Source organism: Piliocolobus tephrosceles, chromosome 2, assembly GCF_002776525.5.
Source record: "Piliocolobus tephrosceles isolate RC106 chromosome 2, ASM277652v3, whole genome shotgun sequence".
NCBI classification, from domain to species: domain Eukaryota; kingdom Metazoa; phylum Chordata; class Mammalia; order Primates; family Cercopithecidae; genus Piliocolobus; species Piliocolobus tephrosceles.
The window spans coordinates 163920686-163946023 of NC_045435.1; the positions used below are offsets into that span (position 1 = coordinate 163920686).

At 36.0% G+C, this 25338-nt stretch overlaps 1 protein-coding gene across 3 annotated transcripts in view; it reads left to right on the forward strand.

Moving 5' to 3' along the window:
• Window positions 1-25338, forward strand: part of RASA2 (RAS p21 protein activator 2) — a 123553-nt gene that overhangs the window by 37592 nt on the left and 60623 nt on the right. For all 3 annotated transcript variants that reach the window (XM_023192128.2, XM_023192129.2, XM_023192130.1), the window contains exons 5-7: window positions 8933-9009; window positions 22747-22830; window positions 24736-24808. In XM_023192128.2, the coding sequence (XP_023047896.1) occupies window positions 8933-9009; window positions 22747-22830; window positions 24736-24808 (234 nt within the window). The remainder of the gene's footprint in view (window positions 1-8932; window positions 9010-22746; window positions 22831-24735; window positions 24809-25338) is intronic.

A 25338-nucleotide genomic window follows, 5' to 3' on the forward strand; every position in this document is an offset into this window, starting at 1 on the left:
ATTAGATATAATATAGTCATTTTAAAATTTTGTGCAAGTTATTTTCATGAGTTCTTAAACTTTACAACTCTTTTGTCTTAAATAATATTAATAAGATTTACCCACTATTTAAAATAGATTTTGGAAGGAAAACTACTTTATGGGGTGGGAGAGAGATACAACACTTTCGGGTTAATATGGTACCACTGAAAATGTTGTCCCAGTACTGATAAGGGAATACTAAATTAACTTTATGAGTCTAGAAAAGATAGAAAATCCTCTCATGGTTCATACAAATCCTACTTTGTTGATAAATTTGTTCACTTCCATAAACTCTGTAAAATTTTACAAAAATATGAAACATAAGAGCAATTAATAGGAAAATAGGTGAAAGCTATGAAACATTGCATTCAACAGGAACTCAGTCTGATAATTAGTAATTATAACAGTATATCCTAAGCACAGTACTAAGTACTTAATGTCGTTTAACTTTCAGAGTAGCATTATGAGGTAAATAGTACCACCTCCATTTTACAAATAAGGCAAATGAAATTCACAGAGATTAAATGTCTTGTCCAAAGTCACAGAACTACTAAGTAGTGGAGCCTTGATTCCAAAAGAGATCTGTCTGATTCTAAAACTCCTAACCACAGTGCCTTTACTACCTTTCACTATTCTGTACTATTAGTCATAAAAAAAAAGTAGTAGATTAGGAGTATCACTTAAGCAACATCTGAGTGTAAGGAACAGAAGCCTGCTCAGATTTTCTCAAAGAAAATGGGAGAGGCCATTAGAAAGCTCCTAGAGTTTCTTGGAATGTCATTATGGGAACTTTACATTGCTAGTGTGAGCTAGAAAGTTGTCAGGCATTTGCAGAGGAGATACATCTTAAGTGGAGATTAGATTCTGAGAACAATGGACATTAAAATTTGCCTAAGTTCATCTGTAAAATGAGTATACAAAATAAAAAGTTAAAAATTTTTGCATAAGTTACAATTATTTTTTAAAAGAGTTTAGTTTCTTATAAAATACCCTAAGGTATTTGGGTGGTTTGTTTGTTTTTGGTTGACTACCACATAAAATAATAGGCTTGCATTCTGGGCCTTGGTAAATGAAAACTATATACTGTATCTTTAAACTGTAGACCCCCTCCTCCCCCACTCAGTACAGCAATAGATACTGCAGGTGGCACATGGAAACTGAGACCCACTAATCATTTCTTCTATTCATATGTTCACTGTGCTCATTCAGTATAAGTTCTCACTGTTTAAATAATTAGTTTTTTTATTTCCCTTTCATGAAGTGAATAATGTTTTCCCTCAGTCCTTCCCTCTCATTTTAATAACTATTCACTTTGCAAAATATAAAGGAAAGAAAAAACCCATTTTATTTTGAGATTCCATTGTATTCTTTTTGTATGTCTGATGAGACATGTCTCTTCCTCTGCTTCTCTCTGTAAATCTGCTCCAGTCTCTTTTTGAGACCTAAAAGAGGCCACACCAATTTTTGAATCTATGTGACCATACGGCTTCCTCACCTCCAACATCTGACTCAGTTTTCTGCCACAATCTAGAGAGAAAATTTGGCTAAACTTGGGTCAGATGTCCACTTCAATCTAATTTGATATGGTTGGAGGAAAAGTCACTGTAAGGCAGTCCACTTCAGGGCTTTGAGTAGGCATGTTGCCTGAGGAGGGGTTTGGGTAGAGGAAACGATTGGCATTGCTACATCAGAGGGAGAGATGCTTGTTTCCTTGTTCTACCACTAATTAGCATTTGTGCCCCAAATAATTGCAAGCCTCTTGTTACCTGAGGATCTTCATCTACAAAATGATAATGTCAGCATAAAGGATTCCCTTGGTTGTGAAGTTCTAGGGAAATAACATGCAGAAATGTAATTTAGCTTTCAAGTGGAAAGATCCCAATAGTATTAAGATGGGCTTTATGCCAAAACAGTTGAAAAATTGTTAAGAACTATAACCTCTTACCTTGAGTTGTCTCCCAGAGACAATTTTTTATTATTGCTGATACTGTTATACTTGTCATTAATGTTAATAGTTCTTTTCAGTTTCATTTTCAGTAGTTCAAAATATTGTTAGTAACATTTCATTAGTGTATTTTTCTACTTTTTTTTAAATTTAGGTTTTGGCTTGATTCTACCTTTTGCAATTTTTCCTTCTGGACTGTAACATTTTTTTCCTCAACCTATTCTAATCTGCTTTCAGACTCTGCAGTGGGTCAGAGGGAGAGCAGAAATGGTTCTTTATACCTGTGACATTGTGTCAATAAATCTAGTGGACATTTTTCCATCCTCATCTTACTTGATCTTTGAGCAGCTTTTGATACTGGTGACCACTCCCTCCATTTTGAAGCATTCTCTTCCTTAGTTTCTGATCCTGTTTATGGTCCTAGTTATCATCTACTTCATTTGGTATTCTTTCTCGATATTCTTTGCCGCATATGTGAAGTTAATATGGGTTGTGCTGGTGCCTTCTATAAATCCTCTTTTGGCTACAGTGAACTGCAGCCGTACTATTAGTTATTATGTCCTGTAACTCACCAGGGACATTAAGTATTTATCCTTTATTTATTTCTTAGGCAGTGTGATAAAAAGCATACTGTACATATGGTTGATTAAACCAGGCCGGATATGGTGGCTCACTGTAGTCTCAGCACTTTGAGAGGTTGAGGCAGACAGATTGCTTGAGCCCAGAAGTTTGAGACCAGCTTTGGCAACATAGCAAGACCCCATCTCTATAGGGGAAAAAAAAGGAGTGATTAAAGCAAATCTCCCATATGGAGAATTCACTGCTCTCATTAATTAAGGAGTTTGTCTCACACAACTTGTCCAAGCAGTAAATCCAGATGTGCTATCAACCATGTCCTATATGATGCAATTACTTAGTTAATAGGTCTTTACCAACAAGCATATCTTGAATTTCTGGATCATGCCATAAGTTATTGATTGTTTTATAGTTTTTTTTTTTTTAAAGACCTCTGCCTTACCTATTTAAAAAGACGTTTAGAAAGAAATGCAATGATTATAGCTAATAATATATACACGAGGATTTTTAAAACATGCCCTATTCAAGACATAATAAATATAGAAACATAATTCATTATTGCAGGTTGATTTTTTTTAACTTCATTTAAAATTTTTGTATGTGAATTAATAATGAGCCATTCTAGATCATATTAAATACTTCTTTAAGGATCAAACAACACCTTCATAAAGAACTGCCACTAATGTAAGAGATACTAAATAAAATTTGTATTTTGCTTTTTCATCTGATGGGCAGTTGTGTCCAAAATTATTTATAGAGGTAATTTCTATGTATTAAAACATCCATCAGAAATCCAGAAGTTGGGATATTTTTCACCTCATGTACAGGCATACATTCTTTCATTGTACTTCACTGTATTGTGCTTCACAGATACTGCATTTTTTACAAATTGCAGGTTTGTGACAACCCTGTGTCAAGCGAATCTATTTGCCTATTTTTTCCAACATCATATGCTCACTTCATGTCTCTATGATAGCCTTTTTTAGCAATAGCATATTTTTAAATTAAGATATATGTATTGGTATTTAAGACATATTGTACACTTAATGGACTGCAGTATAGCATAAATGTAACTTATATGCATTAGAAAACCAAAAAATTTTTGTGACTTTCTATTTAGATATTTGTTTATTGAAGTGGTCTGGACCCTTAGACAGTATTTCCAAGGTATGCCTGTAAAAAAATTTTTTACCAGTTGAAACATACTGAGTTATTTTATGTGGAAATGGTTGTTAAAATCTAGTGTTTTATGACTGATAAAAACAAAATAAAATTTAGACTTGAGAGGATTTTAAGCACATGTATTGTGTTTTGCTCAAATACCTCTGTATTAGTCCATTTTTGTGTTGCTATAAAGGAACATCTAAGGCTGAGTAATTTATAAAGGAAAGAGATTTATTTTGGCTTACAGTTCTTCTGCAGGCTATACAGGAAGTATGGTGCTGACATCTGCTTCTGGTGAGTGCTTCAGGAAGCTTACAATCATGGTGGAAGGTAAAGGGGGAGCAGGCGTATTACATGATGAGAGAGGGAGCAAGAGACAGAAGGCAGAAGTCTCATACTTTTAAACAACTAGATCTCACATGAACTAACTAAGCAAGACTCACTTATCACCAAGGGTATGGCACTAAGCCATTCATGAGGGATTTGCCCCCATGATCTGACACCCCCCACTGGGCCCCACCTCCAACATTGGGGATCACGTTTCATTATGAGATTTGGAGGGACAAACATTCAAACCATATCAACCTCTGTTCATCTTGTTTTCTCAAACTGTGTGTAGAAATTTACATAGTATCTTCTATATGGTACCAAGAATATATGTAATATACAGTTGAAATAATCACAGATATTTTTGTGTGAAATTTTTGTAAAATGAATTGAAATAAAGTTAGCATATAAAATACCAAATCTTCAAATAGTACATGTATTAGCCCATTTTCACACTGTTGATAAAGACATATATCTGAGACTGGGAAGAAAAAGAGGTTTAATTGGACTTACAGTTCCACATAACTGGGCAGGCATCAGAATCATGGCGGGAGGTGAAAGGCACCTCTTACATGGCAGTGGCAAGAGAAAAAGAGAGAGAAGCAAAAATGGAAGTCCCCGATAAACCCATCAGATCTTGTGAGACTTATTCACTATTACGAGAATAGCAAGGAAAGACTGGCCCCCATGATTCAATGACCTCCCCACTGGGTTCCTCCCACAACAGGAGGAACAATTCTGGGAGAATTCTGGGAGATACAATTCAAGTTGACATTTGGTGGAGACACAGCCAAACCATATTAGTACCAGAGTAATGTAAGCTCCTCAGAATGCTCATTAATACAAGATAATGTGATATTATAACTGCATGTATCAGCCTAACATAATCAATGCTATGGAAGTCATATAGAGCAATACCTTTCAAGACTTCGGTTTATTTTTTATTAAAGACGAATAATACAGTGCAAGGTATCTGATCTTCCAACATTTTCTGACATACATGAAAAGTATACTGTCATTGAGCATCCTTTAAGAGATTGAATAATAAGAATGCAGTTGTAGGCCAAATCACATTACATGTTTATTATCAAACATAGTACCTTGCTGGATTTTTTTTTTTTTTTTTTTTTTTTTTTGAGGTGGAGTTTTACTGGAGTGCAATGGTGTGATCTCAGCTTACCACAACCTCCGCCTCCTGGGTTCAAGTGATTCTCCTGCCTCAGCCTCCCAGGTAGCTGGGATTACAGGCATGTGCTACCACACCCGGCTAATTTTTTATTTTTAGTAGAGACGGGGTTTCTCCATGTTGGTCAGGCTGGTCTCCAACTCCCGATCTTAGGTGATCCGTCTGCCTCAGCCTCTCAAAGTGCTGGGATTACAGGCATGAGCCACTGTGCCCAGCCTCCTTGTTGGATGCTTAATATTGCTTCTTTGTAGGTTCTTTATTTTTCTTATTTGTCCCTAGGAGTTCTTGAATCTGTGGCTTGTCTTCTATCAGTTTTGGAAAATTCCAGGCAATTATCTCATCTCCTTTTTGTTTCTGCCCTCTTCCTTTTTTCTCTTCTCTGCCGTGACTGCAATGATGTGAATAATAGGCCATTTCACTGTGTCTCATATGTCTCGTATGCTTTTTCCCTCTCTGTGCTTCATTGTGGGTATTTTCTACTGACCTGTCTCCCATTTCACCAGTCTTCTTTTCAGCTGTGGCTACTCTGCTACTAAATGCATTTTCATTTTGGTTTATTACTTAGTTCTAACTTTTTTATTTCATTCATTTTATAGTTTCCAGGTATCTGCTGGATTTTTCATTTTGTTTTACGTCTTTTAAAAAAAATAGCTATTTTAGGCCAGATGCAGTGGCTCACACTTGTAACCCTGGCACTTTGGGAGGCCGAGGCGGGAAAATTACTTGAGGTCAGAAGTTCAAGACCAGCCTGGCCAATATGGAGAAACCCTGTCTCTACTGAAAATATAAAAATTAGCTGGGCGTGGTGGCACATGCTTGTAGTTCCAGCTACTCAGGAGGCTGAGGCAGGAGAATCTCTTGAACCCGGGAGGCAGAGGTTGCAGTGAGCTGAGATCACACCATTGCACTCTGGCCTGAGCGACAGAGCTAGACTCTGTCTCAAAGAAAAAAAAAAAAAAGCTGTTTTAAATTCTGTCAATTCCAATATCTGTATCTCTTGTAAATTCACTGCTTTCCTCATTTTTTCCCCTTGGTTTTTGATCTTCTGGCATATTCTGTAAGTTTTGATGGAATGCTGGAGATTAAAATATAAAATATATTGGAGATAATTTGAGGGCCTGAATGATATATTTCCCCTAGAGAAGAAGTATGATTCCTGCCAGCAACTTCTGTTTCTATCTCATTGGCCAGAACTACGTCATACGGCTATCCCTGATCTCAAGGGAGGCTACAAAATGTCAGCTTGCTGGGCTCATAACTGCCCCATCAAAAAACAAACACACACAGACACACAAACTTGTTTTGCTACAATCCAAATCTATAAAATGATTACAGATATAAGTAAAACTGAACTTTTGTGTGAAAAGAGACTAAAAAGTGTTCTAAAATGTTCACTGATTTGAGTTTCTAAATCTGAAAAGCAGTTTTAAATAATTTGAAACTTTGTTCATTTTTCTTTACTAAGAACAACACAGTAGAAGTAAAACCTTTGAAAACAAAATTGGTAGTATAAACTTTTAAAATCTGAAAATTTAAACTGGTAGTATAAACTTTTAAAATCTAGAGCAAAAAAGCAAAGAAAATCTTCTGAAATTTCACCAACCAGAGGTATCTTGTATCAGCATTTCAGTAGATGGTCTTGTAATTTTATACATATATATTTTTTTAAATAAATTAACATTATAGTATGCACCCTATTTTGTGATCTATTTCTTTTGCTAAGTATATGTATTCCCATGTTAAAGAATATAATGAGTTAGTGTTTTACAGTTTAGAAATTATAATTTCCTTAGTTTAACTCATAATGCCTTTTAATTTAGTGTTCTACCCTAACAGTATATGTTTTGTGTCTGCCTGTTCTATCCTCGCGCTTTTCTTGACCAGGTCAATATATAATTATGTTATTGTTGATTAATACCTAAGGAATGTTTTACTTACCAGTCAGTGGGAGTAATGAATGTATTAGGTAGGCTCTCACTTAATAATAATGATTTCTGGCGGAATCTCATTAAATATCCTTTTGACTTGCTATAATACTATGATTTTAGTTGTAAACAAAATGATTATCTTTTTCTACTCTATTGTCATAGTTTTTAATGTCTTAGAACTGGAATAGATCCTAGACATTTCCTAGGAGACAGTTGTGTAAGCATACGATTTCTGTAATAAAATGTATATATGTTAAAATTGTAAAACTGCTTTGAGATGCAAATTTTTGTGCAGTTGGCTTGGCTCCCTTGCTAGCCAAGTAATACATACATGCTGTCATAACCGAAAATATTATTTCAAAATTCTAGTTGAGTAATATTACAAATTACAGATCATGGATCTTCAAGATCACCCTTGAATAGTAGAGATTGTAAATATTAAATACAGGAATAATGAAAGACCTAGTTTATAAATTATATATGATTTTATAAATATTTGTACCTAGATTTTTAGTGGAAGATTTGCTTAATTTGGTACCAGCTCCAGGTAACTGCTATTAATTTTGCCACCATAGATATGTTTGCTGCTTTAGACCTTAGCTTTCTCAGGCAGACTTTTGTTTTAAGATCCATCAGTATTTATTGCTCATCTCTTACTACTCATCTAACCCTGAGCTTTGTAGCTGGTGGACCTCAGATTCATTCTTGTGTAAGTCTCCTTAAAATAGTGAGGGTGTTTCAGGTTAGGTTTCTGTGAAAGAATGTTTGAAAGGGGTTGTTCTAAAGAGGAACAGTGACTAGATAATGAACTTTCCTACCTCTAATGAAATCACTCATGTCATCAGTCCCTAGACATCACTCCCCTGAAATCTCCACATGGCAATGTGAGAATTTGTCTTGTCAGCTGGGTGGAGGTAGTCCAGTACTGTTTCTTAACCAGTTTAGAATTGCTCATGATTAGCGCAGAATTGCTCATCACCAGCGGCAGGGTAGAAATATCAAGCTCTGGATTATATGGTTCCTAAGCCTTTGTTTCTTGAGAAGTTGATAGTTTGAATTGTTTTAAACTTACACGACTTAATTTTTAAAAATTCGTCTATTAATGTCTCTTTAAGAAAGTACTCCTTTATTTTCAGTGTCCCATCTTTCCATCAAGACTCTTGGCCATATGTTATCTTTTGTTTATTGTCTTCCCAACTAGATTGTACGCTGCTTGTAAGCAGTAACTTACCTCTTTGACATCTTTGGATTCCTACCCACTCCCACAGTGCCTTCTGAAACATAGTAGACATTCCATAAATCTTTATTGTTTGATCAAAGTAAGTAGTGACAAATTGAGTTTTATTGGCTGTAACTTAGTTTTCAGTTGTTTTAGAATTGTGTGATCTCTCTGTGTTTTAATGATGCTGATTCTGTCCTTAATGCTGGTTTATCTTCTGGAGAAAGCATCCTACATCTTATAATTTGGTTGTATCTCAAAATTTCCTTAAATTTAGGTATTATCTTTCTTTTTAGCCTATTATAAATAGATACATAAATATTTATTGAACTGGACATAAAATTCTTAAATTTGAATACCGCGTTTGACATAAGTATTTGTTTCATATCTTTCAGAACTTTGATCTCTGGTTTTGGTTGTTATTCATTTAACAAGTACTTAGTGTAGGCAAAGCCATGTGCTAGTGGTCAGTGGATAAATATTGTGACGATTTGAAAAGGCACTTACCTTTAATATTTTGTCAGTAGAATAGACTACTCAGTTTGTAATTTTTTTTGTCATTATAGGGTAAAGTTCACCTTGAATTAAAACTGAATGAACTGATAACGGAGAATGGAACTGTGTGCCAGCAGCTTGTTGTACAGTAAGCATTTTTTTTTAAACCAAAATCAACTAGAAATAATTCTCCATTTTGTATTCTTTCGATTTTAAGCCAACTCCTTATTTTAACTTCAGAAACTTTTTTCAAAAATGAAATTTTGCTATGTCATTCCTTTTGTGAAGTTGATTTTCAATTTAATTTTCTCATAGTCTACTCAGGTTATGGTGAATTTATTCAACTAATATTTATTGAATATGGGTTAAATGATATATATGGGCATTAAGGATAAGGGTGTCTAACTCTCTGGCAGTGGAGAATTGGAAAGGCTTCCCAAAGAAGGTCCTCTAGAAATTGTACCACAGAGCAGAGCTTCAGAGACCTTGGAGCTAGAAGTAATGCCCACTCAGAGATGACCAGTATCGATTCCCACCTACTTTGAATTCCTTTTTACCTCTTCCACCCTCAAGTCATTTTTTACCACCCAGACTGGCTGTTCTGGAAATCTGTTCTAGCCTAGTCCCCTACTCTCTACTTCCCCTCCAAACCCTTACTCTGTGTTATCAATAGACTGCCAGATAACCTTCACTTCTTCTGGGTGTTTCCTCTATTTTTGCATTAGTTGACATCTGAATATCCCACAAAGTACTACAGTTTCGCAGCCTTCTCAATTACAGGCTTTTTCTATCATGTCCACATATTGTAAGGCCAGGGAGTAGAGTAGATACTACTCTCCTATTGCTGCTCCTGACTGTAACTTATTCTCATCAGTTGTGAACCCCAGCTCCTTTGAAGTATTCTGTCTATGTATAAATATGTCTGTTTACTACTATATGTAATATTTCATTAACTTTTTCCGACCTCTTTGAAAGAAGACTGCATATGTATGACTCTTTATCTCTTAATATATCGGTATGTATTTCCTAAGAATAGCGATATTATCTTAAATAACTCCAGTACAGTTACCAAATTCAGGAAGTTTAACATTGTTACAATACTTTTTAAAAATCTGTAGTTATTTTCTAATATTTTAATCTGCAGTTATTATATTCCACTTTTGTTAACTGTCCCAGTGATGTCTGTTAAGGCGTTTTTTTCCTTCTAAGAAAGGATCCGCTCCAAGATTATGTTTTATGTTTAGTTGACATGTCTCTTTAATCTCTTTTAACATGGAATAACTTTTTGCTTTTCTTTGATTGTATTAACATTTTTTAAGATTATAAGCCAATTTTTTTTTTAATGTTTCTCAATTTGGGAATTTGGGTTTAGCTACTAAAAACAGTTCAAGATCTGTTTGCAGCTTTTTCTCCACAGACTGACTCTGTAGACCAACTGAGAGCATATGGTGAAAGCATCTGGATTAGGTCTTCCGCTACTTCCTCCCCTGCTTCGGTTTAATTGTAATAGTCATTTGAAATACAGTTAGTTTGGTTTGTTTGCATTCAATTTAAGGGTTTTCTTGTGCTCCTTCCCCCAATTTAATTTTTTTCCCCCATCCTTGTAGGCTTAATTTTATTTTTGAATAGAATATTTGCAAGATTTCAAAAGTCAAAACTATAACAAAAGGTGTTACTCAAAGATGTGTAGTTCAGTTCCCTCTCCCCACACCCAGCTCCAAGCAACCATGATCTGATTTCTGTCCCCATAGTTTTTGCCTTTTCCAAAGTGTTATTTGAACTAAAGTATATGATATGTCTTTTTTGTGTCTGCTGTCTTTCACTTAGCATAATGCTTTTGAGATTCATCCACATTGTACGTGTATCCTTTCCTTTTTGGTGTGTTATATGTTTCTGGTCATAATTTGGTAGATACTGTTATCCTCCTTTTGCTGATGACAAAACTGATGCCCATATTGGTTAAATAAGCCTAATTTCACATAGGAAGTGTTGGAGCCTGAATTTGAACTCTGGCAGTTTGATATTTTTCCCCCAACTTTAAAATTTTGAAATAATTATAGATTTACAGAAAGTTGTAAGGATAGTACAGAGAGGTCCTGTGTACCTTTCACTCTTTTTCCCTCAGTGGGTACATCTTGCATGACTGTAGCACAATACCAAAACCAGGAAATTGACATTGGCATAATGTACGTATATAGTTATAGATCATTTTATCATGTGTATAGATTTGTGTAACTACCACCACCTAGGCCGGGCGCGGTGGCTCAAGCCTGTAATCCCAGCACTTTGGGAGGCCGAGACGGGCGGATCACGAGGTCAGGAGATTGAGACCATCCTGGCTAACACAGTGAAACCCCGTCTCTACTAAAAATACAAAATATTAGCCGGGCGAGGTGGCCGGCGCCTGTAGTCCCAGCTACTCCGGAGGCTGAGGCAGGAGAATGGTGTGAACCCGGGAGGCGGAGGTTGCAGTGAGCTGAGATCCAGCCACTGCACTCCAGCCTGGGCGACAGAGCGAGACTCCGTCTCAAAAAAAAAAAAAAAACAAAAACAAAAACTACCACCACCTAGATAAGAAACTCTTCTGTCACCATAAAGATATCCCTTATCCCATACTAACCACTCCTCTCTTCTAACCCTTGGCAACCTCTAATCTGTCTTTATAATTTTGTCATTTCAAGAATGTTATGTGAATGGAATCTTATGTGACCTTTTGAGATTGGCTTTTTTTACTCAGACCTATCTGAATGACTGTGTTTAGTTTTTTGTAGACAGAATATAGTTGGGTCACTTTTTTAAAGATTAATTTTTGCCAATCTCTATCTTTTTTTGGTGAGTTTTTTCCATTTATTTTTAATGTAATTGTTAATATATTAGGCTTAAATCTGCCTTTTTCTTGTTTTCTGTTTGTCTCCTATTTTCTAGTTTTCTGTTTTCTTTTTCCTGTGGGTTACTTGAACACTTTTTAGAATTCCATTTTGATTTATTTATATTGTTTTTAAAAAATCTATAGTCTATCTGTATAAATTTTTTTTTTTTTAGTGGTTGCTCTAGGTATTACATTGTACATGCATAACTTATCATAATGTACTGATGTCAACATGTTACCAGTTAGAATAAAGTGTATATACTCTACCTTCCTTTAAATCCCTTTACCCTCCCCCATTTGTAATATACTTTGTCTTAAATATTTCATCTACATATATTGAGACCCACATCAAACAATGCTATATTTTTTGCTTCAGCCATCTAACACAATTGAGAAGAGTTAGAGGAGAAGGAAAGTGTATGTCTGTTGTCTTTACCCACATGTTTGCCCTTTCCATGTTATTTTTTCCTTTCTGATGTTTCAAGATTCCTTCTGTGATTAGGTTTAGAGAGTTTCCTTTTACCATTCTTTTAGAGTAAGTCTCCTGGTGATACATTCTCTTGGTTTTCCTTCATCTCAGAAGGTCTTGATTTCCTCTTCATTTGTAAAAGATAATTATAGTAGATATAGAACTCTGAGTGGATGGTTCTTTTCTTTCCACATTTGAAAATGTACCACTTCCTTGTGTCCTCCATGGTTTCTGATGTGAAATTCATTGTCGTTCAGATTGTTTTTCCCTATAGGTAACACGCCGTTTTTCTCTGGCTTCTTTTAAGGTTGTTCTTTGCCTTTAGATTTCTTTTATTTTTTTCTTTCTTTCTTTAATTTTCTTTTTTCTTTTTCTTTTTTTGAAACAGTCTAGTTCTGTCGCTCAGGCTGGTGCGCAGTGGTGCGATCTCAGCTCACTGCAACCTCTGCCTCCTGGGTTCAAGCGATTCTCATGCCTTAGCCTCCTAAGTAGCTGAAATTACAGACATGTACCACCATGCCCAACTAATTTTTATATTTTTAGTAGAAATGGGGTTTCGCCATATTGACCAGGCTGCTTTCGAACTCCTGGCCTGAAGTGATCCTTCTGCGCTTGGCCTCCCAAAGTCCTTGGATTATAGGTGTGAGCCACCACACCCAGCCTGCCTTTAGATTTCCATATGTTTTGGTTTGACTGTGATGTATCCTGGAATAGATTTCTTTCCGTTTATCCTGTTTGGGGTTCGCTCAGCTTCTTGACTATGTATATTTATGTCTTTTGCCAGATTTGGGGAATTTTCAACCATTATTTCTTCTCTTAATTCTTTATCACCTCTGCTCTTTCTCTCCTTCTGTCAGAACTCCAGTGGCACAAATGTTAGGTCTTTTTTTTTTTTTTTTACAGTCCCAGAGGTCCCTCTGAGGCTTTGACCTTTGCTTTCCCCCCAGTCTATTTTTCCCTCTGTTGTTCAAATTGGGTGATTTCTATTGTTATGTCTTCAGGTTCAGTAATTCTTTCCTGTGTCCTCTTCATTCTTCTGTTTAGCCTATCCATTGAGTTATATTGGTTATTATATTTTTAAGTTCTAAAATTTATATTTGATTCTTCTTTATAACTTTTTTCCTTTGGTGAGAGTTTCTTTTGCTGAGACTTTCTTGTTTGTTTTTTTGTTTTAAACATTTTCGTAATTGCTCATTGCATTATTCACAATAGCAAAGACGTGGAATCAACTTAAATGGCCATCAATGGCAGACTGGGTAAAGAAAATGCAGTACATATATGCCAAGGAATACTATACAGCCATAAAAAAGAATGAGATCATATCCTTTGCAGGAACATAGGTAGAGCTGGAGGCCATTATCCTTAGCAGACTAATGCAGGAACAGAAAACCAAACCAAACACTGCATGTGCTCACTTATAGTGGGAGCTAAATGATGAGAATGCATGGACATGTAGAGGGGAACAACAGACATTAGGGCCTACCGAAGGGTGGAGGGTAGGAGGAGGGAGAGGATCGGGAAGAATAACTAATGGGTGCTAGCCTTAATACCCGAGTGACAAAATAATCTGTACATCAAACCCTTGTGACACAGGTTTACCTATATAACAGACCTGTGCATGTACCACTGAACTTAAGTTAAAAAAAAAAAATTGCTCATTGAATTATTTTTATGATGGCTGCTTTCAGATCCATGTCACATAATCACAACAATCATGTCATGTTGGTGTTAGTGTCTTGTTAGTAGTCCATTCTCACATTACTATAAAGAAATACCTGAGACTGGGTAATTTATGAAGAAGTTTAATATTAGTTCACAGTTCTGCAGACTATACAGGAAGCATGGCAGCATCTGCTTCTAGGGAGGCCTCAGGAAACTTCCAATAATAGCAAAGGCAAAGGGGGAGCAGTTGTCCCAAATGGCAGGAGCAGGAACAGGAGAGAGAGTGGGGAGGTGCTACACATTTTTTTTTTTTTTGAGATGGAGTCTCGCTCTGTCGACCAGGCTGAGGTGCAGTGGCATGACCTCTGCCTCCTGGGTTCAAGCAATTCTCCTGCCTCAGCCTCCCAAGTAGCTGGGATTACAGGCATGCACCACCACGCCTGGCTAATTTTTGTATGTTTAGTATAGTCGGAGTTTCGTCATGTTGATCAGGCTGGTCTTGAACTCCTGACCTCGTGATGTGCCCGCCTCGGCCTCCCAAAGTGCTGGGATTACAGGCATTAGCCACCAAGCCTGACCCTCTTTTAGTTATTTTAAATTATTGTTGACTGTAGTCACCTTCTTATGCTGTTAAATACGAGATCTTATCCATTATATCTAACTATATTTTCGTGCCCCTACTTCGTGTCCCAGCCCCTGGAAAACATTGTTCTGCTCTCTGTTATCATGAGTTCAATTGTTTGAATTTTTAGTTCCCACAAGTGAGACCACACAAAGTTTGTCTTTCTGTGCCTGGTTTATTTCAGTTAACATAATGATCTCCAGTTCCATCCCTATTATTTTGAATGACAGGATCTGGTTCTTTTTTATGACTGAAAAGTACTCCATTGTGTATATATACCACATATTCTTGATCAGTTCGCCTGTTGATGGACACTTAGATTGCTTCCAATTCTTGACTATTGTGAATAGTGCTGCAGTAAATATGAGTGTGCAGATATCTCTTCAATATGCTGATTTCCTTTCTTTGGTGGGATTGCTGGATCGTATGGTAGCTCTATTTTTAGTTTTTTGAGGAACCTCCAAACTGTTCTCCATAGTGGTTTTATTAATTTACATTCCCACCAGCAGTGTACAAGGGTTCCCTTTTCTCCATATCCTCACCAATATTCGTTATGCATATCTTTTGGATAAAAGCCATTTTAACTGGAGAAAAATTATAATTTCATTGTAGTTTCGATTTGCACTTCTCTGATGATCAGTGATGTTGAGCACCTTTTCATAAACTTATTTGCCATTTGTGTGTCTTCTTTTGAGAAATATCTATTCAGATCTTTTGCTCATTTTTTAATAAGATTATTAGATTTTTTTTTTCTGTAGAGTTGTTTGAGCTCCTTACATATTCTGGTTATTAATCCCTTCTCAGACGGATAGTTAGCAAATATTTTCTTCCATTCTGTGGGTTGTCTCTTCACTTTGTTGATTGTTTCCTAACTTGGTGTGATCCCATTTGTCTATTTTCACTTGGTTGCCTGTGCTTGTGTGCTTGTGGCAACTATTATGCAAGAAATCTTTGTCTAGTCCAATGTCCTGGAGAGTTTCCCAAAGTTTTCTTGTAGTAATTTCATAGTCTGTGGTCTTAGATTTAAGCCTTTAATCCATTTTTATTTGTTTTTTTAATATGGTGAAAGATATGGGTCTAGTTTCATTCTTCTGCATATGGATATCTGTTTTTCCCAGCACCATTTATTGAAGAAACTGTCCTTTCCCCAATGTGTGTTCTTGGCACCTTTATTAAAAATGAGTTCACTGTAGATGTACGGATTTGTTTCTAGGTTCTCTATAATGATCTGTTGATCTATGTATCTGTTTTTATGCCAGTGTAATGCTGTTTTGGTTACTATAGCTCTGTAGTATAATTTGAAATCAGATAATGTGATTCCTCTAGTTTTGTTCCTTTTGCTCAGGATAGCTTTGGTTATTCTGGGTCTTTTGTGGTTTCATATAAATTTTGGGATTTTTTTTTTCTATTTCTGTGAAGAATGACATTGGTATTTCGATAGGGATTGCATTGAATCTGTAGATTGTTTTAGGTAGTGTGGACATTTTAACAACATTGATTCTTTCAGTCCATGAACTTGCAGTATCTTTCCATTTTTGGATGTCCTCTTCAATTTCCTGCACCAGTGTTCTACAGTTTTCATTATCGATATCTTTCACTTGTTTGGTTAATTCCTAGCTGTTTTGTTTTATTTGTAGCTATTGTGTAAGCAGTATAATTTTCTTGATTTATTTTTCAAATTGTTCACTGTTGGCATATAGAAACCCCACTGATTTTTGTTGTGTTAATTTTGTATCCTGCAACTTTACTAAATTTGTTTATCAGGTCTAATAGTTTTTTTGGTGGAGTCTTTAGGTTTTTTCCAAATAAGATCATATCATCTGCAGACAAGGATAATTTTACTTCTTTCTTTCCAGTTTGGATGTCTTTATTTCTATCTCTTGTCTGATAGCTCTAGCTAGGACTTGGATAACAATGGTGAAAGTGGGCATCCTTGTCACATTCCAGATCTTAGAGAAAAGACTTTCAGTTGTTCCCCATTCAGTATGACACTAGCTATGGATATGTACTATATGACTTTTATTGTGTTGAGGTATGATCTTTCTCTGTCTATTTTTTGAGGGTTTTATTATTATGAAGGACTGTTGAATTTTGTCAAATACTTTTTTAGCATCAGTTGAAATGTTCATATGGTTCTTGTCCTTCATTCTGTTGATATGATGTGTCACATTGATTAATTTGCATATATTGAACCATCCTTGCATCCCTGAGACAAATCCCACTTGGTCATGATGAATGATCTTTTTAATGTGTTGTTGAATTGGGTTTGCTGATATTTTGTTGAAGATTTTTGCATCAAGGTTCATCAGGGATATTGGCCTGTAGTTTTCTTTTTTTGATGTGTCTTTCTCTGGTTTGGTATCAGGGTAATGCTGGCCTCATAGGATGAATTTGGAAGTATTCCCCTCTCTCTTTTTTGGACTAACTGTGAGTAGGATTGGTATTAGTTCTTCTTGAAATATTTGGTATAATTCAGCAGTGAAGCCATTAGGTCCCAGGCTTTTCTTTGCTGGAAGACTTTTTATTGTAGCTTCAATTTCATTACTTGTTATTGGTCTCTTCAGGTTTTGGATTTTTTCATGGTTCAATCTTGTTAGGTTGTATGTGTCTAGGAATTTATCCATTTCTTCTATGTTTTTCCACTTATTCTTTTTTTCAGAGTTTCTTAAGCCTTTGCTCTCCATACTCACTGTCTTGTAGCAGCAGAGTTCCAGTGATAGCTTTATGGAATTCATTGTTGATTTCTCATCCTTATAGATATTCTGAAGTTCGTGACATTCTCTGTTTTTTAGTAATGCTAAAGGCATGGTTTCACATATGGCTTTCTTTGTGCTTCTTGCTGGACTTCGGTTTTGGGGGAGTAATGTATGGAAAGATTCATACCCTAGTAGTTACTGTTATCCTCCAGACCTAGAAAGTCCCCACTGCAACATTTTTTGACCTCTCCCAATCCGTTGATCTTCACTGTGTTTCTGTTTTCACTTCTTTCTACATCTTTTTCCGTGTTCTATCACTGTAGAACATTTTCTTGCAGATTCCGTCAATTCCCCTATTGTTCTCATTATTCTTATTTATCTGGAAAAACTCTACTAATAATTGAAAGTGACCTCTTCCTATGTGTTCAATCTGCACATGAATATTGCTGGAGAAAATCACGTAGACTAATTTCACTTTAAATTTATCATCACAGGCCTCACATGGGCACTTACGTCTGCCCTGGAACTTAACTGTGCTTCTCTAATACAGCTATAGGATTCTCTATCACCACAGCCTGGAAATTGCTTACATCTTCCTGAATCCAAATCTACAAACCTAATTTGCATCCATCATTTTGTCCTTATAGCAGAGGAGGTACTCCTTTTCTTGACATTGAATTCTTCCATCTGAGCTCTAGATTCCATTTATTTCCTCTACTTAAGAGTTTTGCTCCTTCAGTTATGCCTTCTTTTTCTTGTTTTGTCAACTTTACCTTCTCCTCTAGATGGTTCCTTCCACAAATAAACATGTTCTAGTATCTCTATCCTAAAAGTCATGCGTCCCCAGACCTCATCTCTGCCCACCCATACCCCAGTCCTTTTTATCATTCCCATTTCTCTGCTCTCCTTTGAAGGCAGACTTCTCTAGAGAAAAATAGTGCTAAGAGTGTGTATGAGTGAGTGTGTGTGTGTACTCGTGTGTGTGTGTGTGTGTGTGTTTGCAATTCTCCAATCAGCAATTTCCAGTAGATTTTTCTGTGATGTAGAAAGTGCTCTGTGTCTTCACTGTCCAAAACAGTAGCCACTAGCCATGTGTGGATATTGAAAACTTGAAATACAGCTAATATGACCAAAGAGCTGAAGTTTTAATTTTGTTTAATTTTAATTAAATGTAAATAACCACATGTGGCTAATGACGAGAGCATTAGTGCAGCTTCAGTAAAAGAACCTGGACTTCTTTTTAGCAGTAGCTTATTTCAGGACTTGGGTAGGGGAAATATGAGATGAGTCTGGAGCATCTTTGGGGCTCAAAAAGTAAGAAAGTGCTAAAAAAATAATGGAGATATGTACAAAGGACATTGAAGCCAATGTAAAGAGACTTCAAATTACCAAATTTGGAACAATTTGAGCTTCAGAATAAATAATGAATAATAATAGTGGATTCAAACTTATAAAATAAAATATTCATACGACAATACTGATACAAATAAACAGTTTTAAAATACTTGGTAGGGAGAAAGGACTGCTTTTTCCTATGGTAGAATTCTAATTAATGAATGTAGGAGGATGATGGAAATGAAAATCAACATTGGCAAACATCACAGTAATAAGTGGGTGAGGGGACAATTCAACAGATCATCTGTGGATGCTAAGTGAGCGTAAGTATGATGACAAACAGTATTTTTGCATAGTCTCAAAGAATCCTTCCCACAAGATATCTGATAGATGCCACCTTAATTGAGTGATCAAAGTTAACATCACCAATAATGAGACATCCAGTACCTCCCAATAGGATGCACTGAGGGCACCAAGATACATAACCTCAACCTAATCGTGAGTAAACATCAGACAGACTCAGATTAAAGAATACACTACAAAATAACTGGCCAACCAATACTGGCAAGATCATGGGGCAAAGAAAGAAAACTAATGAACTGTCTTGGGATGGAGAGGAATAGGAAGACATGACAACTAAATGCAGTATGGGATCCTATATTGTGTCCTAGATCAAAAAAGTACATTGGTGAAATTTGAGTAAGGGCTACAGATTGCAGTAATTCTGCTACGGTTATATAAAATGTTAACATTGGTTGATGAGTATCTGGAAACTCTATTATTTTAACAGCTTTTTGGAATATCTGAAATTATTTCAAAATAACAAGCTTTTTTTAATTGCCTATACCTTGTGCTTTCAACCCAGGTCTGTTTTCTGAGTTTCAGATTAATATGTCTACTTTGATGTATCACATTGCAAACTTAACACATTTAAAACTGAAGTATTGATTCTCATGTCTATCCAACTACTCCCCCAAAGTCTTAGCGAATGTTTAATTCCACTCAGTATGTTTTTCATCTCTAGATTTTTCCGTTTTTATTGTCTTTTGTGTCTGTGTGGAACATATGGAATATAATTATAACCTAAATGTCTTTGCTAGTTCTATCTTTTTTGTCATTTCTAATTCTGTTTCTATTGATATTTCTTTTCATTATGGATGATAATTTCTTGGTTCCTTGCATTCCTGGTTATTTTCTGTTGCATGCCAGACATTGTGAAGTTGCTGGATATTTTTATATGTCTATGAATGTACTTGAGCTTTGTTTAGCACTTGGTTAAGTTACTTAGAAACAGTTTGATCCTTTCATGGTTTGCTTTTAACTTTTGTTAAACAGACAAGCACAGCCTTTACTGGAGGGCTTATGTTTTCCTGCTATTAAGGCAGTACCCATGAATTACCAGGTTTTCTACTGTGGCTGATGGTACCTCTTGCTAGCCATGCGTGGGTTTTAGGAACTGTTCCCTCTATTCTTTTCAAATGGTTCTTTCCCCAGCCTCAGATGATTTCCTCATATATATACATGTGTCAGTACTCAGCTGAAAACTCAGGGGGGGATTCTTGTAGCTCCCTGGAGATTTTTCTTTCTCTGTGCAACTTTCTTCCCTTTAGTACTCTGCCCTGGGGGCTCTAGTCACTTTGACTTCCTCCTGCTGACAGCTTTGTCTCCTCTTCTCAGAGAAACCATTTAGCTGTAAGCTGGGGCAGTTGGAGGGCTCACCTGTCCTTCACTGCTGATTTTGTCCAGTTCATTTTGGGTGGAGAATAAATCTAGTTCCTGATACTCCATCTTACCCGGATGTAAAAGTTAACATTTTCTTTTAGTTTAAAAAAAAAGTCCAAAGAAAAGATTCAGATCAGTCTTATTATAAACTGTTTATATTATTTATTTACCTTTGTAATTTTTAGATACTGTATTAATGTAAATGCTTTATATGTCACATATAAATAAAATATAAAATTCCTTATATTGGGGTTATTTTCAACATTTGTTTTCTGCCCATCCATAATTTATGATATGAAATTGCTTGCCTTACAGATTGGAAGAACATTGCTATCCTAGGTCATTAGAAAAATAATATTTCCAAATATGTGTAATGAATAAAATAACCTATATTTAATAATATTACTTAAGTTTTGCAGAAAACTCAATTCTTAACTGTTTTATATTTTAAAATTAAGAGTACTAATGATTTCTGTAGGGTGACACTTCTGGTTTATGGGCATCCTTGTTCTGGTTTGTGGATATTCTTATCCTTTCATAAGTTTTTGTGTACTTATAAGTCAGTACTGCATTTTCCTCTGGGTTGTTTGTTTGTTTGTTTTTTAAATACGGAGTTTTGCTCTCCTTGCCCAGGCTGGAGTGCAATGGTGCAATCTCAGCTCACCACAACCTCCACCTCCCGGGTTCAAGCGATTATCCTGCCTCAGCCTCCTGAGTAGTTGGGATTACAGGCATGAGCCACCATGCCTGGCTAATTTTGTTCTTTTTAGTAGAGACGGGGTTTCTCCATGTTGGTCAGGCTGGTCTCAAACTGCCGACCTCAGGTGATCCGCCGGCCTTGGCCTCCCAAAGTGCTGGGATTACAGTCGTGAGCCACCACGCCCGGCCTTTCCTCTGGTTTTTTATACCTCATAAAATAGAAAATTGGATTTCTGTCATTAAGGTTTCTCATAATTGGTGTTTATGTGAGACAAATGTGGTATTACAAGGAGAGTAATATTGTATTTGGGGGCACAGTGGGAATATAGAAGGGCACTGGACTTCAGTAACAAAATTAAAAAGTAGAAGTTGAGTCTTGGCCAACTTCTTACAAGTTATGCTGCCTCTTTGAGCCTTACATTGTAACTTTCTCACATAACCTCCTTGAGCCTTACTTCTTTTAAATGGCATAATACTCTTCTCAAAGGCAGTTGTGAGAATTAGGTGCATTTTGTGAAAGTGCGTAGTAAACTGCAAATGCTGTATCAGGTATCATTTTGAGGTTTAGCCCAAGAAGTGTAAGTTTTAAGCAGTATGTACAATGGAAAAATCTGAGTATTCCTGAACCCCACATTAAAAACCAGAATTATTATTCTGGCTTGTGTTTTCTTTGGCTAGTTTCAAAATTTCTTTATTTTTTGATGCCCAGCTTAATAGAAATGAGTCATATTATCATTTCTGTCTTTACTCATCAGTATACCAATAGCACTTCACTCACATCTGTGACCTGTGGGTTGTGGAGAGAAATAAGGATGTTACTCAACAGCTTGCATCTTTCAACAAAGAATACTTTTCAACAACACTCATGAGTTTCTCTTAGGCATTAGAAAATGCAGAACCTTAGACATTAAACTAAACTCATAAACTCAGTAATATTTAGTGAGAAAATTGGAGGAACAAATCACTAAAGTTAGATTCTGTGTTCTCTGTAGATACCAACAACTGTGAGCCATGGAATAGATTAGATGACCTTGGATTTTATGGTCGAAAACATTTTCTACAGAATAGTGCAGGAGCTGTTTACTGAGAATTGGAATAAAAGGCTACAGAATTGTGTGAGGCTTACCCCATATTTATGAATCAGATTTTTAAGTGGAAGCCACAGTTGTTTCCTTGTTTGTCATTCATGCTTTAGCAGAGGATATGATGCCATAGAGCTGGCTTGGTTTGTAGCTTCTCATTTAGGGTTTGTACCGCTTTCTTTTCCTTTTTAGAGGCCACAGCAGTTTTGATGTATTATCAAACCACAAAATGTACCTTGTTGGGTATTTAGCAGGAGGAAATGTGTTGACTATTACACATCCCTTATCTACAATGCTTGAGACTAGAAGTGTTTTGAATTTCTTATTCTTGTTGGGTTTTTTTGTTTTTTGTTTTTTTTGGAGTATTTTCATTGTATATACTTGCCCATTAAGCATCCCAAATCCAGAAAGCCCAAATTTGAAATACCCCAGTGAGCATTTCCTTTGAGCATCTTGTTGGTGCTCAGAAAGTTTCGAATTTTGGAGGACTTTGGATTTTTTAATTTGGAATGCTCAGCCTGTATGTGATAGTTTCATTAATGATTGTGGATAGCATAAATTTAAAAATGCATACATATGTGTATGGAGTAGGTAGTATATAGCCATACAACTGCAGACACATGGAAAACAATTCTTAACCCTTTGAATGTATTAGTTTGTGTTTAAAGGTAATGTTTTATCTTGTTTAACTGGCATCTAATATGTTAAATCTCTTTTATTCTACCTTAGCATCAAGGCATGCCATGGGTTGCCTCTCATAAATGGCCAAAGCTGTGACCCTTATGCAACAGTTTCTCTAGTGGGCCCTTCTAGGTAATGTTTATTGAATTATTATTAGGTTTTTAAGTTTTAATGTTTGATTTAAAAATTTAAAAAGTAAGATTCTGTGAGCAAATGATAAATAGCTGTTTATAACACAAAGTAGTAAATGCTTTGAAAGAATAATCTTTAGTGAGTTCTATTATACACTTGTTAATAACAAAACCCTCTTTTTACAGACAGAAATTGGTACCCCATTTTAAATCTGCCATGCTGTTAGGCTTTAGGGAACAACCTCAGTTTTATACTATTACAATGTAGTGCTTTAAAACATAAACTTGACTGTTCATGCATCAGCATTCCTACTTTCAAATATCCTAAATTTTATGCATGTAAAATCCTGTTTTAATGAATGCCAGTTCAGAATAACAAGACAATTTATATATTTTTATCTGGAAGGCAACTCAGGACTGAAAAATCGCCTTTTCTACTCATGAGATCTGTCCTCTACAGAGAGAATTCCAACTGTAGAAAACCTGCTGAAGTACTAGAGCATGGCAAAGTGTACCATATCATTAATTTAAATGATTTATAATAATTTGTGAAAAAATCCTATAGCATTTTGTAATACGGTGTGTTATATGACTTCATTATGGTTTCTTTAAGGAACTGATACATCTGAAATATGTCTACAACTTGAAGGTTTAGAATCAGGAAACAAGAAGCACAGTATTCCATCTACACACACATGCATGCATACATACACACTCCTTTTCCCTATCCCCAGAGTCTCTAGTTATTCTGACTTTGTAGAAAATCACTACTAAGTCACTTTGAAAAATGTATTTATGTATGTATGTAAAGTACCTAGTACCATGCCAGTATTTATTAGGTGCTCAAACAATAGTATGCTATTAGCATATACTCAGTCCTATGACATTAAATGCTATTAGAGAGATTTATTTTTGCATGATAAAAATGTTCAATCTAGTGGAGCTGTTTTTGTTTTTTAAAATAATCTGTACCTGAGAAATTCTTTAATTATTTGGTAACATACAGTTAGAGACAATTTGGCATATGAATTTGTGTTTTAAAATGTCTGGCCAGGCGCGGTGGCTCACGCCTGTAATCCCAGCACTTTGGGAGGCCGAGGCAGGCGGATTACCTGAGGTCAGGAGTTCGAGACCAGCCTGACCATCAAGGAGAAACCCCGTCTCTACTAAAAATACAAAATTAGCTGGGTGTGGTAGCGCATGCCTATAATCCCAGCTACTCGGGAGGCTGAGGCAGGAGAATCACTTGAACCCTGCGGCATAGGTTGTGGTGAGCTGAGATTGCACCATTGCACTCCAACCTGGGCAACAAGAGCAAAACTCCATCTCAAAAAAATAAAAAATAAAAAGTCACTGTGGGTTTTGCTATTGTACTGTGGTTGTGTAAGATGTTAACACTGGGGGAGACTGGGTAAAGACACAAGATTTCCCTATACATTTTTTGTAACCTCCTCTGAATCTATAATTAAATTAAAATTAAAAATTTTTTTAAGAAGTCTCTATTATATCTGAAGCCCAAGAAGTAAGCTGAGTTAAGAATGTTTTTCAAGTTCCTCGGGTATTTTTCAACATAGATGAAGGTACTCTAAATCTTATTGTCTTCCTTCTATTTATTCTGAGTTGCTGATAGAATAGAATGTGTTTTTAAAACCCCTGAAAAAGGTTGGCAGTCTAGTGTGTCCGTAGGGAGAATAATACAGTCTTGGCACATAGAGGATGCCTAAAGCTTATATATTCTTTGAGTTTATAAGGACACTTAATTTTTTCCAAGCAATATTTAAAACTGAATCTTCCCTGAGTCACCTTAACTTTTAAATGGAGGTCAGGCTCCCTGGTTGGAAATAGCATGTTTTATAATTGTGTACTGTTAAGTTCTACAAGGTAAAACTCTACCACATTGGAACAGGAATGACCAAAAGAAGACAAAAGTAAAGAAGAAAACAAGCAATCCGCAGTTTAATGAAATCTTTTATTTTGAGGTAATTTTTTGTTTTACGTAAATGTTAACATTAAATATGTAATATTTAATGCTAGTTGATTTCTTTTTTCAAACCACAATCATAGTAATCATTTTATCAATTAATGCAGATAAGCAGAAAGCAGTAGAGCCATGGTGTGTTGCGATGGAAGCCCAATATATAAAATGAATAAAGGCAGAGCTCTAATTTGGGAGCAGGAAGGGCCAGGGCCATACCCACTCCACAGTCATCTTCACTGTCATGCCCTCCTTTGCACCCTCCCTTACCTACCCAGCTCCCTTCCTAACACACAGTGGCCACAGGACTCTTCTGCAGGGTGCCCTTTGACAGTCACTAGTGAAGTAAGTATAATTACCACTCAGTAAATCTGAGTTCCAGTCCAGTTGGCTTTGAAAGAGTCACTGAATGTGACTCAAGTTTCTTATCCTGTGAAAGAATAGTTGGAAGGGAAAATAGCAGCACTACCTGACTCATAGAGTTTTTGTAAGACCCAAAGCATGTGAGAATCCTTTGAGACCATAAAATACTGT